Source organism: Alexandromys fortis, unplaced genomic scaffold (genome assembly GCF_014885135.2).
Source record: "Alexandromys fortis isolate MF-2015 unplaced genomic scaffold, M_Fortis_MF-2015_v1.1 scaffold_111, whole genome shotgun sequence".
Classification (NCBI taxonomy): Eukaryota; Metazoa; Chordata; class Mammalia; order Rodentia; family Cricetidae; genus Alexandromys; species Alexandromys fortis.
The window spans coordinates 483,930-497,397 of record NW_026067996.1 but is presented as its reverse complement, the minus strand read 5'-3'; the positions used below and the strand labels follow the sequence as shown (position 1 = coordinate 497,397).

At 53.2% G+C, this 13,468-nt stretch overlaps 1 protein-coding gene across 8 annotated transcripts in view; it reads left to right on the top strand.

Annotated features, from left to right (window-relative positions):
- Positions 1-12,933, top strand: part of Iqsec1 (IQ motif and Sec7 domain ArfGEF 1) — a 336,298-nt gene extending 323,365 nt beyond the window's left edge. For 7 of the 8 annotated variants that reach the window (XM_050160328.1, XM_050160329.1, XM_050160330.1 and 4 more), the window contains 8 exons: positions 259-398; positions 776-805; positions 1,900-2,025; positions 3,037-3,136; positions 4,494-4,655; positions 5,242-5,418; positions 9,192-9,241; positions 10,315-12,933. In XM_050160328.1, the coding sequence (XP_050016285.1) occupies positions 259-398; positions 776-805; positions 1,900-2,025; positions 3,037-3,136; positions 4,494-4,655; positions 5,242-5,418; positions 9,192-9,241; positions 10,315-10,815 (1,286 nt within the window). In that variant the 3' untranslated portion in view covers positions 10,816-12,933. The remainder of the gene's footprint in view (positions 1-258; positions 399-775; positions 806-1,899; positions 2,026-3,036; positions 3,137-4,493; positions 4,656-5,241; positions 5,419-9,191; positions 9,242-10,314) is intronic. The other variant, XM_050160334.1, reaches the window with a different exon arrangement.
- Positions 12,934-13,468: the final 535 nt, after the last annotated feature.

Below are 13,468 nucleotides of genomic sequence, written 5' to 3'. Positions count from 1 at the left end.
TGGCTATGTCACAGGCTTCGCTTCATTTGTAAAATACGCCTACAAAGGCCTGTGGACATGGCGGAGAAGGTAACACAGCCCTGTTCTGTGATCTGATGGTTCTGGTGGGAGGACTCAAGAGACCCACAACCAGGGACCTCGGAAGGTCCCTTCCAAGACCAGGAAGAGGTTTGCTCTGCTGGTTCCTGCTAGAAATGTGTGAATCCTCTGTTGCCCAAACGCAGCCACTCTCATGTCTCCTCACTTTCCCTTGACCAGGTGTGGACGATGGCGAAGACATTCCCCGGGAGACGCTGATTGGGATCTATGAGCGGATCCGTAAGCGGGAACTGAAGACCAACGAGGACCATGTGTCCCAGGTGCAGAAGGTTGAAAAGCTCATCGTGGGCAAGAAACCGGTATGCACTGGGCCTGGTCCTCTACCCCTTAGTATAATCCCGGGTCAGTTCAGTCACCACTGGAAGGACCCTCCTGGCCTGGAGCTTTTTTCTGAGTAGTTCCTCTGGTGTTTATGAATTGCAGCTGCCCACCTGAGAACATGAGGCCCTTGGTGACTAATGGGCCACAGTGGCTTGTGGTCTGTGCCTGCTTGACACTTGCCTAAGGATGCCCTTAGATCCTCCAAGAGACCATAGAGAGCCAGGGCCTTCTTTTGGTAGTACTCCTGGGCAGCCTGGTGGGTGGAGAGAAAGAGCAGGTATTCTGGGCAGAGGGAAGGACATAAGCTACCATTGAGAATGGGAATGTCAATTTAGTTTTTCTGGTTTTCCTGCAGATTGGATCCCTGCATCACGGGCTTGGCTGTGTGAGTATTTCTCTGTTGTTCCTCTCTCATGCCAAGGTGCTGCTACAGAGTCCAAATTTCCAGAGAGCTGAATCTCAGTTTCATAGTTATCCAGCCTTACACTTCTGTGGGTCCTGAGACCTTAGGGATACAAGGAAGTGATGGTGGCTGAGAGGACTTTTATGTGACCACCAAGGACCTTCCTGTCTCCCCCACTCTTCGCTCTGCCCCTCACTTCATACCTTCATTGTCCCAGCCACCCTGTGTTTGGCTATCCAAGAGTCCCAGAATACACAAACAGGCACATCCCTGAAAGTCCCCATTATACCCACCTACCTGTCTTCAGCCCTATCTCAGACTGCCCAAGGAAAGACTCAGCACCCTATTCTCTTGTCCCCTAAAGCCTACACCTTCCATCTGCCCTCATACTGTACTTCCTGAGCATGCCAGATTGGCCACACTGTGTCTCTCTCCCCCCAAAATGCAGTATTGAACTTAGCAGTTCCACCAAGCAGCTGATAGATAGCTGACTCCACCAAACCATCTGTGTCCTGTGAGAGCTAGGACTCCTAGAGGAATGCTTGGCCTTGCTAATGGTGTGCCCCTACTACCCCAGAATACTGACTTACAGTTTGGCTATGGTAAAGTTGTGGGGATGCTCCTATGACCCAATGGTGATTTGTGCAGAACATAGGACAAGGTCCTGGCCAGCAGGCATTAGAAGGCACCGTAGGGGTAGGGTTTGGGTAGATGTCCCTGGGGATTCAAATCAGAGCAAGACTCTGCGGTGTCCTGTAGCAACTCTCAATTCTGCATGCCTCCGTTTCCTCATCTAGAGAGGACTCTGGGAAGGTTGTCTGCAGAAACAGCACTGGTAAAAGAAGAAAAGGTGCTTTTGGAGGAGTGAGAATATATGACTTCATCTCTGGCCAGGAATTCTCTGTGGTGTGTTAGGGAGGGAAGCGGGTATGGCAGGCGCAAGTGCTACTTAAGTCCTACAGGAGAGCAGAGGTCAGGAATCTCAGAGAGTGCCTTTGGGGATAGTGGTAGAATATTCCCTCCCATCCAGGTCCCTTAGGGCAGGTGGCCATAGTCACATGTCTTTCCCTGCACAGGTGCTCTCTCTTCCCCATCGACGACTGGTCTGCTACTGCCGGCTTTTTGAAGTTCCAGACCCCAATAAACCCCAGAAGCTGGGACTGCATCAGAGAGAGATCTTCCTGTTCAATGACCTCCTGGTGGTATGTGGTGTCGGGGGCTATCAGGGCCCAGATGTCCTTATGCCCATGCCTGAGCAAGGGCTTTGGCCCATAATAATTCAGTTCAAGAGAGAGGCTCTGACTCACCCATGAACTGGGGTGTTCCTTGTTCCATGTGAACATCAAGGGTGCCAGACTCCAGAGAACCTCAGTGTTGAAGGACTCTGCACCCTGAGCAACGCAGGCCTCTTTTCAGGAGAGCTCCACGTAGCCACAGACCCCATAAAACTAAGGCTTCTAGTGGAACAGTCTCCAGCCTACATATGGCATTTCCAAGTGTATCACTGGTACTGGGCAGTGTAGGACTCCGCCAGGCTCAATAGGTCATGCCCCCCCCCAAGCTGGCAAAAAAGTGTTTCCCTCCCCCAAGTAGGATTTCTCTTCTAGTTTGCTTTCTATGCCATAATAAACACCATGGTCAAAAGCAACTTAACTTGATGAGGAAACGGTTTAGTTTAGCTTAGTTCATCACGAAAGTAAGTCAGAGCAAGAACCAAAACAAAGCAGACCATGGAGAAATGCTGCTTACTGGCTTCCTCAGTTTGCTCTCTCATACCAGGACCACCTGCCCAGGGGTCAATCAGGAAATGCCCCATTGACTTGCCTCCCAGCCACTGTAATACAGGAGCACAGTTACCACACTGGCTTCTGGTCTCTATGATAACAGTGCCTGTTGTGATGGGAGAGGCCTCACTCAGGCATGAAGGTTTGAACCCTTGAACAAGCCATCCCAACTCTTAAGTGTCCTGTGTAGAGAACTTCTTTCATGGGACAGGCTTTCTGCTGGTCTGGAGGTGATGGTCTTGCTCTTAGGAATGGCTCTGAAAGAGCAAGCCCTGGCCCAGAGGTCAGCACCACTCCGCCCTAGCTGCCTGTTCTCAGGCATGGGCACCAGGCCCTGTGCTGTGTCTTGTGCTTCGGTGTCAGCTGTGATGGCACAAGGACTCCAGCCCCCACAGACACTGCAGCTTCACTCCATATCTGCTGCCCTAGGTCACCAAGATCTTCCAGAAGAAGAAGAACTCGGTGACATACAGCTTCCGGCAGTCCTTCTCCCTCTATGGAATGCAAGTCCTGCTCTTCGAGAACCAGTGTGAGTCCCTGGGACCTGTGGGATGTGAGAGGGCACCCCCCGCTTTGTCCCTGTCACCTCCAAATAGGATGCAAGCCTTCTGGGTACACCTTCTGTCCTCCTCAGGACAGGCTAGATGAAACAAGTAGTGCTTTCCCAGGGACCAGGGTTTGGCCAGGCAGAAGTGGGTTTATCTGGCATGTCCAAGAGAAGCATTCAGTGAACAGTCCAATGACACATGCAGAAGCTGTGAGCTCATTATCCAAGGGATGCCCCGCTGCCTGTAATGTGGGCACAGTACTGCCTACCCTATAGGAACCCCCACAATGGCTCTCACAGTATAGTATATAGTTGAACCCAGAGCCTGCTCCTGCCTCTGGAGCTGTCGTTATTGCTTAGGTCTGACCCCTTCTCCCCAGCCTACTGCTTGCTTCTCCTTTGTCTCTTCCATCAGAAGTCCCCAAGCTGGGACAGTTGCTCTGCTTAGTGTGGCAGGGCTGAGGTGCTTGTAGTAGTGTGGGGCCCCTCCTTGTCTCAGCACAGGCTGGTACCATCTTCTTCTGATCAGCCTTCCAGAAACCTGCAGGTTCATAAACTCACCACAGTTGGCTACCAGAAGCACGGTCCTAGCAGCCTGCATTGAGGCTTTCAGCCCTCTTGTTCCTCAGACTGGGGGATAGAAAGATGCTTGTCCTGCTTCCTCACAGCCCTTTCTTACCTTGGTGCCAGCAAGGTTTGTGTCAACTCAGTCTGCTCAGGCCAGGGCAGGGACCTAGTGGGCCCAAGAGTGAAGCTGGGCTGTGAATGCTGGTGATCATATGTCATATGCCCCCAGCTCAGATGCCAGGTGACAGCACCAGCTCCCGCAGTGGGAGTGCCTCACTCAGTAAATCCTATGTGATTTGAACAATTTAAAGTGGCTAAGTCTATATCTAAATTTTCACGTTCGATTTAGATACCTTGGACTTCAGCTTGGTGCCACTTAGTGCTCTTTCCATGTGCTCAGGGAGATGCTCATCAGGGCCTCTACTTCCAAGAAAGCCTAGCCACTGAGAGAGATTGTTTGATACAGGGTAGGGGACATGGTACCCCCGAGGGAGCCAGCCATGACTGAAAGTCTTTCAGGAATAAATGACTGTTGTCCCAAGTGTCCTAGGGGAAAGGATAAGACACCACAGACCTGAGGATGCCACTGTCTTCCAGGACTTGGTGCCTGGTAGTGGCCATGGGCTTTGGGGTAAGCTGAATATCTTGGGAAGAAGGCCATTTCCTGCTATGGTTCTGCCACTTCAGGGCCCATCCCAAGGTACACCATCCTCTGGCCAGTGGACCATCCTCTGACTGCTGACTCCATGGCCCTTCCTCTCTTCCCCTACAGACTACCCCAATGGCATCCGGCTGACATCTGCTGTCCCTGGAGCTGATATCAAAGTGCTAATAAACTTCAACGCTCCCAATCCTCAGGACCGGAAGAAGTTCACGGATGACCTGCGGGAGTCTGTTGCTGAAGTGCAGGAGATGGAGAAACACCGGATAGAGTGTAAGTCCCAAGCAGGACATTGAGAGGCACTCCATAGCTCCTGAGTCTCAAGAGGTCTTCCTAGGGAGCCTTCCTGTCAGGTGCCAATGACAATGTTCAGAGGTGGTTGGTGCCAGGACTCCCTGAGACCCAGCAATGAGTTATCCAGGTCTTTGTCTCCTCAACAACATGTGCCAGGGCAGCCCTTGGGGAGCCATCCTTCCCCTCAGCATACTGCTTGCCTTAGCCTAACCCTTGTTTCTGGTCACTGTGGAGTTGAGTTTCTGCCTTTCTTATCCTCAGTCTAGCCCAGTGACTGTTGGGGCCCTAGCTCTATGTCTCTGCAAACTTGCAGTGTCCTACCTATTCCTCTGACTCTCACAGTGTAGCGCCACTCCTCTCTCAGCGCAGGCCTTACTTGAAGCCCTCCTGAGCCTAAAGTGCTAGCTGTTCTTTGTTATCACAGGCAGCTGGCCTCCAGGCACTTCCTAGAGCTCATTTCTTGTCCAGGATGTCCCCCTTTTCCAGGATTCTCCTCCCCTGTTCCAAGAGTTAGGGCCCGGGACAGTGGCCACTGCCTCTCACTGGTCCTCCTGCTCTCTTCCAGCGGAGCTCGAGAAGCAGAAGGGTGTCGTGCGGCCCAGCATGTCACAGTGCTCCAGCCTCAAAAAGGAATCAGGCAACGGAACGCTGAGCAGGGCCTGCCTGGATGACAGCTATGCCAGTGGCGAGGGCCTCAAGCGCAGCGCCCTCAGCAGCTCCCTGAGAGACCTCTCAGAAGCGGGTAAGAGCTGAGCTGAGAAGCAGCCTCTCAGCCGGTGCATGCAGGACTAAGGCCTGGCGTCCATGGGCAGGCATGGTGCTGGAAAGGGCTGCTCAGGCATGGACACAGTTCTCTTGGAGGTCCATGAGCATCCTAGGACTGTAACGGAACACAGAAGTGTCCAAGGGACAGTCTGGGCAAGACAGCTAGGGACAGCACCCCATTTCCTACTTCTCCCGGGGTCTTTATCACTCCCCCCACCCAATCTATTGCGCTAAGGCTAAGAGCATCAGGCTGGTGCGTCCCATGTGCTCTCCACTGCTGTGTGTTCTATGCTAATGACTGAAATGAACGAAGCCTACTGTCTGGGAACCCCCTTTGCCACTGTCCTGATTTTGCTTCCTTTAGGGCTCTTTTCCTGAGAATTCCAGGCCTCTGTCTAGCCTAAAGCCACTGCCACAGTAGGTGTATGGAAAGCAGAGTGTGGGGGAAACCTGGTGGAAGCTGTTCACCATCAGCAGTATTTCCTTATTTCTATAGTTTAATTTGCCATTTAGCCCCAGAAAGCAGGAACCCTCAACCGCCTAGATTTCTTAGAGGTAGAGAATACTGTGAGCCTCAGGAAGATGCTACCAGTGGACTCATACATCCTTGGAGTGGGAGTGGAAACAGGTGCTGTCAGAGCAGCAGCCCCTTAGCTACCACAAGTGTCTCACCAGTCAGTGTGCACGGAGCAGTATGGCCTCTATCCTGTGAGGTGGGACCCTCAGAGCCTGCCCAGCACTCCCTCCCAGCCCTCCCACCACAGCTCTGCCTCATACTGCTTTCTCATTCCTTAGGAATTGTTTTCTCCTCTTTGAGTTTCCTTTGCTTTTGTCATTTTTTTTTCCCATAGTGAGAATCTGATACCACCAGCATGAGGGTTTAAGCCAGGGCTTCTCAACCTGGGCACTGAAGACACTCTGGGGCAAATAACTGCCTGCCATTGAACTGTGCCTGGTTCACTGAGGCCAGCAGCACTTTCTCAGTCATGACAACCTGTTGCATGTCCAGAAATGCCAGGTGTCAAATCACCCCTGGTTGAGAACCACTAGCTTCCCAGTGGCCTGTTCAACCCAGCCCATGTCACTCGACTGCTTGGGCCCTGGGGTGGTTTGAGTCTGTGCAGTAGCCCTGCTGTGACTGAGACCCAGGGCAGCAGGCTCGAGGATCAGGTAGAATTACCTGCCTGGTTACATCCCTGCAAGATGGAGCTCCTTGATGCAGCTGCTCTCTGAATTGTTACTGGTACTTTCCTGGCAAAGTCAAGGATTTCAGGGACAGAAAACTCAAGCATCTGAGTCCAGACCAAGACTACCTGTGATGTCCAGTGAAGCAGCATCTTATCCTGGAAGACACTGGCAGGGCACCTGGAGAGGCAGGATTCTTGACCTGGGCAACAGCTCCCAGTAGGCAGCCTTGCCCCTGTGCAAGCCTGAGGTGATGGCAGTCAGGTGCACTGTCTCATGAAGATGCAGGCCTTTGCCATTATTTTGGGGCAGGGTGCCTTGAGAGCAGCGGCCTTTAACCCATCCCACCACACACAATGCTAACCCAGCCATAGCCTGGGATGGCTCACAAGCAAGCCCATCTATAGACACCTCTCTTTGGGAGAGGGAAGGAGACCCAGCTTGAGGCCTGTCCTCTTCCCTGGGCCACAAGAGCCAGGGCCTGTCAGCAGACACTGTAGTAGCCATGCCCAGCCTGGCTCTCCCCAACTAAAATGACCAGCACCAAGTTCCCACAGAGACTTCGTATCCTGTACCAGGGCAGTCCATCTGTAAGAACTCGTGGCAGATGAACAGCTGCAGCGCCTACTACACAATGTCCAGTAGAGACTGGGCAGCATGGGTTCTGGAGTCAGTTGCCTGAAGCGTATGCCATTACTCTGCTCCATTCTTGAACAGGCAGGCCTTGGCCTCAGTTTCCTCAGCTGCACTGACAAGTCAATGCCTGTGAAGAATTTAGAACTGGCCTGTAATCCTCATCAGTGAGTGAGGTTCGAGGGCCACAGTGCAGGAAGGAGAGCTCGTCCTCCCTCTGAAATGAAGCCAACGCATTGAATATATGAGACCCTTGGAGATGAACCATGCAGACCAAGCAGGGGGTGAGCTTGTGCACCCAGCATGCCTTACTCTCCTTTACTGAATGTTTGAACAGGCTTGTGGTGGTACGGCAGTGAACACACAGCTTGCTTTATAATTGATTGTGGAGAGAGCTGAGAAGTAAAAAGATGAAATTGAAGACACTACAGCCTCCACTGGGCAGTGCAGCCGCTTCTCTGCCTCAGTTCGGGCTACAGGATACAAGCCACCCCATCTTTTCTGGGGAACCCAAGACATGGGAGGGGCTTGAGAGCCTGTCTGAAAAGTGCCAGCAGGGAAGGGATACTCTTCATGCCTGTGTGGTGCCACAGTCCTGATCACTCCAGAGAGCAGTTTGGAGTCAGGAAATAGCCATCTCACAGATGGCAAAACAGGCTAAGAGCCTAAGCAGTAGTGGGTGTACCCTTTTCGCTCATAGTCTACTTCTGCCATGTCCTGGACCTCATTGGGAAGCCTCTTTTGTACCTGCAGATGGGGAAACAATCTTTCTTCTCACCAAAGGAAGGGGCCATTCTACTGGGGATACCCCGTCATGACCCTCTTTCACCTGACCCAGATTCTACCATGAATCTGGGGCTTAGGGACAGCAGGCAAAGAAGGCACTAGATCTACTCCTCTACATCTGCATGTCCCTACTGGTCTCAGTGGTCTTGTAAGCGGAAAAGCCCACAGTTGTGTCCAATTCAGCAGTTCAGCTTTGAAGAACAGCAGCTCTCAGGCCCTGATGATAGGCCCTGTCACCAGACAGGCACACAGCAGCTTCTTCGTCTTTCAGTGCCCACCAGCTCTCCTTGTGGGTGGAGGTAGCCCATGCCTGGTTTCGGCCTTGGAGCTTCCCTCTGACACATACAGCCTGGTGCTCAACTCTCAGCTAGTGCTGCACCTACAGAAGCTTACAGGAGATCCTGCACCCTCACACAAGAAGTCAAGGAGAGACTTCTGAAGGGCCCACTGAAGCATGAGTGGGCTATTGGAAGGCCTAACCTCCCTTTGATGTAGCCAGCATATATTGATGGGTGGGTACCTACCATGTTCTGTGTTCTCAATGTAGACATTTGGACTTAAGAGTGCATTCTGGGTAGGAGAGGTAGATTCAGGAGGCAGGGCACTGCACAAACTAAACCATATCCCCAGAGGCACCAGAGGACAAGGGGGCCAAGACTCAGTTTCCCCTTGACCAACTGCTCTTCCCTAGAAGACAAGGAGGGAAATATATATATGTAAGCATGCATGTGGATATGCATATATATATATATGTGTGAAATCCACTGGGGGTCAGGGGCGTTGCGCTGTTGCAGAAGTTGTACCCCCAGCTGAGGCTGGCTGTACTGAGTCAGGTGAGCAGGCAGGAGTTTGAGGTGGTGGTACACCAACTCAGACCCCCTCCCAGAAGACCACAGTTCAGGATAAACGTTACAAAGTTGGACCTAGTTTTAAAAACATTTTCTCCCTTTCGCTGAGCGTTTGTTCACGCCATTGTTTTTAAAACTCCTCACTGCACTGCTGCCGGCCTCCCCACTGAGCCCATTCAAGCCCCTTACCTGGCAGACACATGGGCCAGCCCCAGCTCCGGGCAGTGGCAGCGGCAGGCGGCAGTGGCACCAGGCCTGGTATGCGTGTCTAACCTCTGGTATTGCATGTTCTGGGCAGGGAAGCGAGGGCGTCGCAGCAGTGCGGGATCGCTAGAGAGCAATGTGGAAGTAAGTAGGAAGCACCCCGTCCAGTTGGCCATCCTGTGTCACCCACCCTTGGTTTCTATGTTGTCTTATTTTGCTCTTCCTTCCCCATCCTGCAGAGACACAGACTTGGCCCTCCCGCCCTGCCTGCCTCTGCCCTGCATGCAGCTTCTCTGCCTAGAAGCATCCATGCCTCTCACTGCTTGTTCTGACCCAAGGGTTGGGCAGAGGGAGGGTGTGGATTTTGTGTTTTCATCTCCACTTAACCCCTGTTCCCTGTGGTTCCTGAGCATGGTGAACGTCCTGGCTTTCAGGTCCCGCCCCGGGCGCAAGCGCCACCCGCCCCTCACTCATCCTCAGCTCTCACTGTTGGATGTGTCAGCCCCACTCGCCTGTCCCTACGCTCCGCCATCCATCGCTTCCTTTCTGGAGTTTTACTGGCTGTGTGTCTGGGGTCGGACACAGTGGAATCGCTTAGCTAGCTAGCTCACAGGAGGAGTTTCCAAGAGAAAGGAAGAGTCAGTGTGGATTTCATGAGCTTTCATTCATTCCCCCCATTGCTCCCTGCTGCCCACACCTTGACTCAACCTACTGACCTTTTTACTCCTCCTGGGTTTATAACAGGTAGCTGCGAGGAAAGTCCTAGGCCATGCCCCTCGCCCCCAGGGATAAGGTCATAGGGTCCTACCTGTCTGGCACCACTTTCCCAGACACCTCTGGACCCCACATGGCAGAGGTCCCAAGAGAGTTCAAGGCCCAACTTTACAGGAACCAGGTTCGTTCCTTTTCCACACTCACTGCCACTCCCTGGCCTCACATGCTCACAACACCCTACCCTGTCCCGTGGGATGATGTCTCACTCTGGCAGCGGCACAGCATGAGCAGAAGCATCCTTGTGCTGTTGCAGACAGGAGATGCCCCTCACCTCCATCAGGACCAGCTCAGCTGCCCCCCGCACAGTGGCTGTCAGGCCGAGCCCGCATCCTTCCCATCCTCGGGCCCAGCAGTCAGTGGGTGACTTCTGAAGTTGGAAAACTTGGTCTGGCCTGTGTGCTTTGAGATCTTTTAATTTTGGTTTCTATGAATTTCCTTTTTAGGGCTCCATCATTAGCAGTCCTCACATGCGCCGGAGAGCGACCTCAACACGAGAGTGCCCATCTCGCCCCCCCCAGCCCGTGCCTAACTCCTCCTCTCTCCTGGGTTCTTTGTTTGGGAGCAGGAGAGGGAAGCCCCCTCCCCAGACCCACCCACCCTTGGCCCCTCCCCCAGGACCCCCTCACGCCCATCACCCTGGGCCCTCAGAGGGCCCTCTGCTTGGGCATCATGCACAGTACTGCCATGCGCAGCAGAACCCACCCCCCTATCACCACCACCACCACTACCACCCACCCCCACACCTGCAGCACACCCACCAGTACCACCATGGCCCACACGGGGGACACCCCCCATACATGACCCATACGCACAGCCACCCGCCCCTGCCCACAGCTCACTCTGGTCACGCAGGGCATGCAGCGCATCATCATGGGCAACCCCCTGCCCCACCGCCCCCCACCAGCAGCAAGGCCAAGCCCAGCGGCATCAGCACAGTTGTGTAGACAGCCTAGGCAGTCACCTATCACACACCAGGCACACAAGGGCCTACCAGGCACCAGCCTCAGACCAGCCGAAGGCACCACTGTTTCCACTTCCTCTGCCCCCATAGCCTGAGTGGATCCATGGGCTTGCCTTCCACAGAGCAGGGCTCCCACTCTGGCTTAGCCCTGGCACCCAGTCCTCCCTCAGCCCAAGGCTGGGCCTCAGCCACCATTGGCCTTGACACGGCGCTGACCAAGGAGAAGTGGAACTGGCTCTCATCCTGTCAGCCCTCAGCTCCTCACTCTGTACACATCTGAAAACTCAGCCTAGCAAAGAAAGCATGAGATACAAAAGTCAGACACAACAACCAACCCCAGACTGGCTGTGTTACTGTTCTGTTATTGGCCGTGGGCAAAAATAATAATAATAAGTAGACCTGATATGGGTGATGAAAATACGTAAGTAAACTTTATATAATATAAATATATAAATATATAAATATATATATACATACTGTATAGGTAGTGTTTGTGTGTGGAAGATAAGCATTTCATCCACAAAGCTAGCACTAGGGACCTCCTAAGGACTGCCACATAAGTGACAGGAAGTCAATCTAGATAAATGTGTGAGTAGACCAAAAACCCTGCTAGAACAAACCCAGATCCTTCCATATTTTCATACAAAGAAATTCCCTCTAGCCTGGCTGAAACCTTATACGCTCATAACTCACTGTGCCAAGTAACACAGCACCTGACTGTCTAATACCCCACTCTGCTCTGTATAGACCCCTCTTTTATTAACAGAGTACTATTCTAAGTAACCAGTATTAAAACTGCAGTTATCTCCAGTAAGCAACTAGGCAAAGCGCAGTCACCTCTACCCCAGCACTTGGGGCAGCCAGTCTAGAGCTGGCTGTCTCAGGACCTCAGCCCCACAGATCCGTGGACACTTTATACTGGCTGCCATAACTTTGAATCCCATGCTCTACATTCCTTCCCTCTGTACATGGTGAGCCATACTCCCCTCCCCCACGATCCTCCCATGGCCCACATGGCAGAGGGACCCATCCCCAACACAGTGACCACTCATCTTTGTCCACCAATGCCATAACTCCCTCATCCAATTCCCAGTCCCAGCAGGCGGGTGGCGTGAGCGCTGGGCGGCCCAGGGCAGTGTGTGTGTCCCGTGTTGTGTTCTGAGTGGCAACAGCAATCACTGTAATTCCATGCAGCCATGTGCTCGTGACCCCTGTGTCATCACTGCGCCTAGCCAATGAGTGCTTGGCCCTGGCCAGGTGAACTCCCCCCCCCCCCACTGCCTCTCATGGTCCAGTGAGCTGCCAGGCCCCACATGCCCCCCAGCTGTGTTCTTGTTGCTTTCATGTGTGACACCATGCACTCCCTGGGGCCACAAGCTGCCCACGTTCCTGTGCCTGAGTCACCCACGGGCTATACTTTACAGTTTCAGCCCTTCCAGCCACCGCAGCCTCCAGTGCTGTGCTCCTAAGCCTAGGACCTGAGGACTGCCTGTGGCCTCTGCCTGCGCGGAGTCCCTTTCAGAAAGGAAGGAGCTGCCGCCTGAGCGTGGGCTGCGTCTAGGACCTTGTGAGCCAGCAGGAGCCCAGTCTGGCCCGTCATCACCCTGCTGGCCTGCCGGGGCTGCCCATTTCCCTCCTCTCATCCCTGTCCTGTGGTCATCGTCGAGGTCACGTACCAGCAGATCTGCAAACTGAGCACTTTGTATTTCTGCAGAGAGCAAATCCCGCAACATGGAGGTCAGCCTTCTGTCTCCCAGTGACTCAGCCTGCCTGCCCCATCCTCTGTCGGCATGGCTCATCTTTCTCTTGTCATCTGCACAGAAAGAGAACTGATAAGCATAGTGTATCTGACTGGGACCAGCTAGCAGGGAGCTGCCTGCCTCACAGTGCCCCGAGTCCCTTGCTTTCCTTAGGCTCTGAGCACCGTCTTTCCTCAGTTGAAGGACACCGTCTGGTGAGGAAGGGGAACTGTGCTGCATGTCACCCGGCACCAGCCCTGCGGGGCTGTGCTCTCTGTATTGTACATTTGCAAAATACACCAGTGTTACTGTTGCAAATAGTTGGAGTGGTAACATTAAATATGCCGGCTTTTTTCACCTTCTTCTGAGCCAGTGGTAAGTTAACCATGAACTTGAGACTGTTCTGAAAGACATGGCCCTTAGATACACTCTCACTCTTCTTGAAGGGTCACCACTCGGGAACAGACCTGAAGGAAGGCCCAGTTTATCTGGTGGGCTGGGGCCTCCCTCTCTATAGTCCTGTACTTCCTTGACTGGTCAGGGCTCTGGGCTCCTCTCTGCTGCCTTCCATGAGTCCTTGAGACATGCTGAAGATAATAGGTGGGTTCTAGGGACTGGTCTTCTAAGCATACTCAGTCTTTCTCGGGGTTCCCAACTCCCTGGGTTATTGGGTCAGAGTGATGAGACCTTGTGATCCTGTGTTGTGTCCCAGGCAGAGAAGTGTCCTCAGGATGTGTCTGGGCCTGCGAGTCATGGCAGAACTAGCTCGGAAAGCACAATCTGCTAGCATACTGTGGCCCACATTGCCTGGCCTGCAGTCAGGGCATTAAGCACTGTGGGTCCCTATCTGGGGAAAGCCAGGAAGAGGCAGAGCCCCTGAGTATTTACACCTCTCTT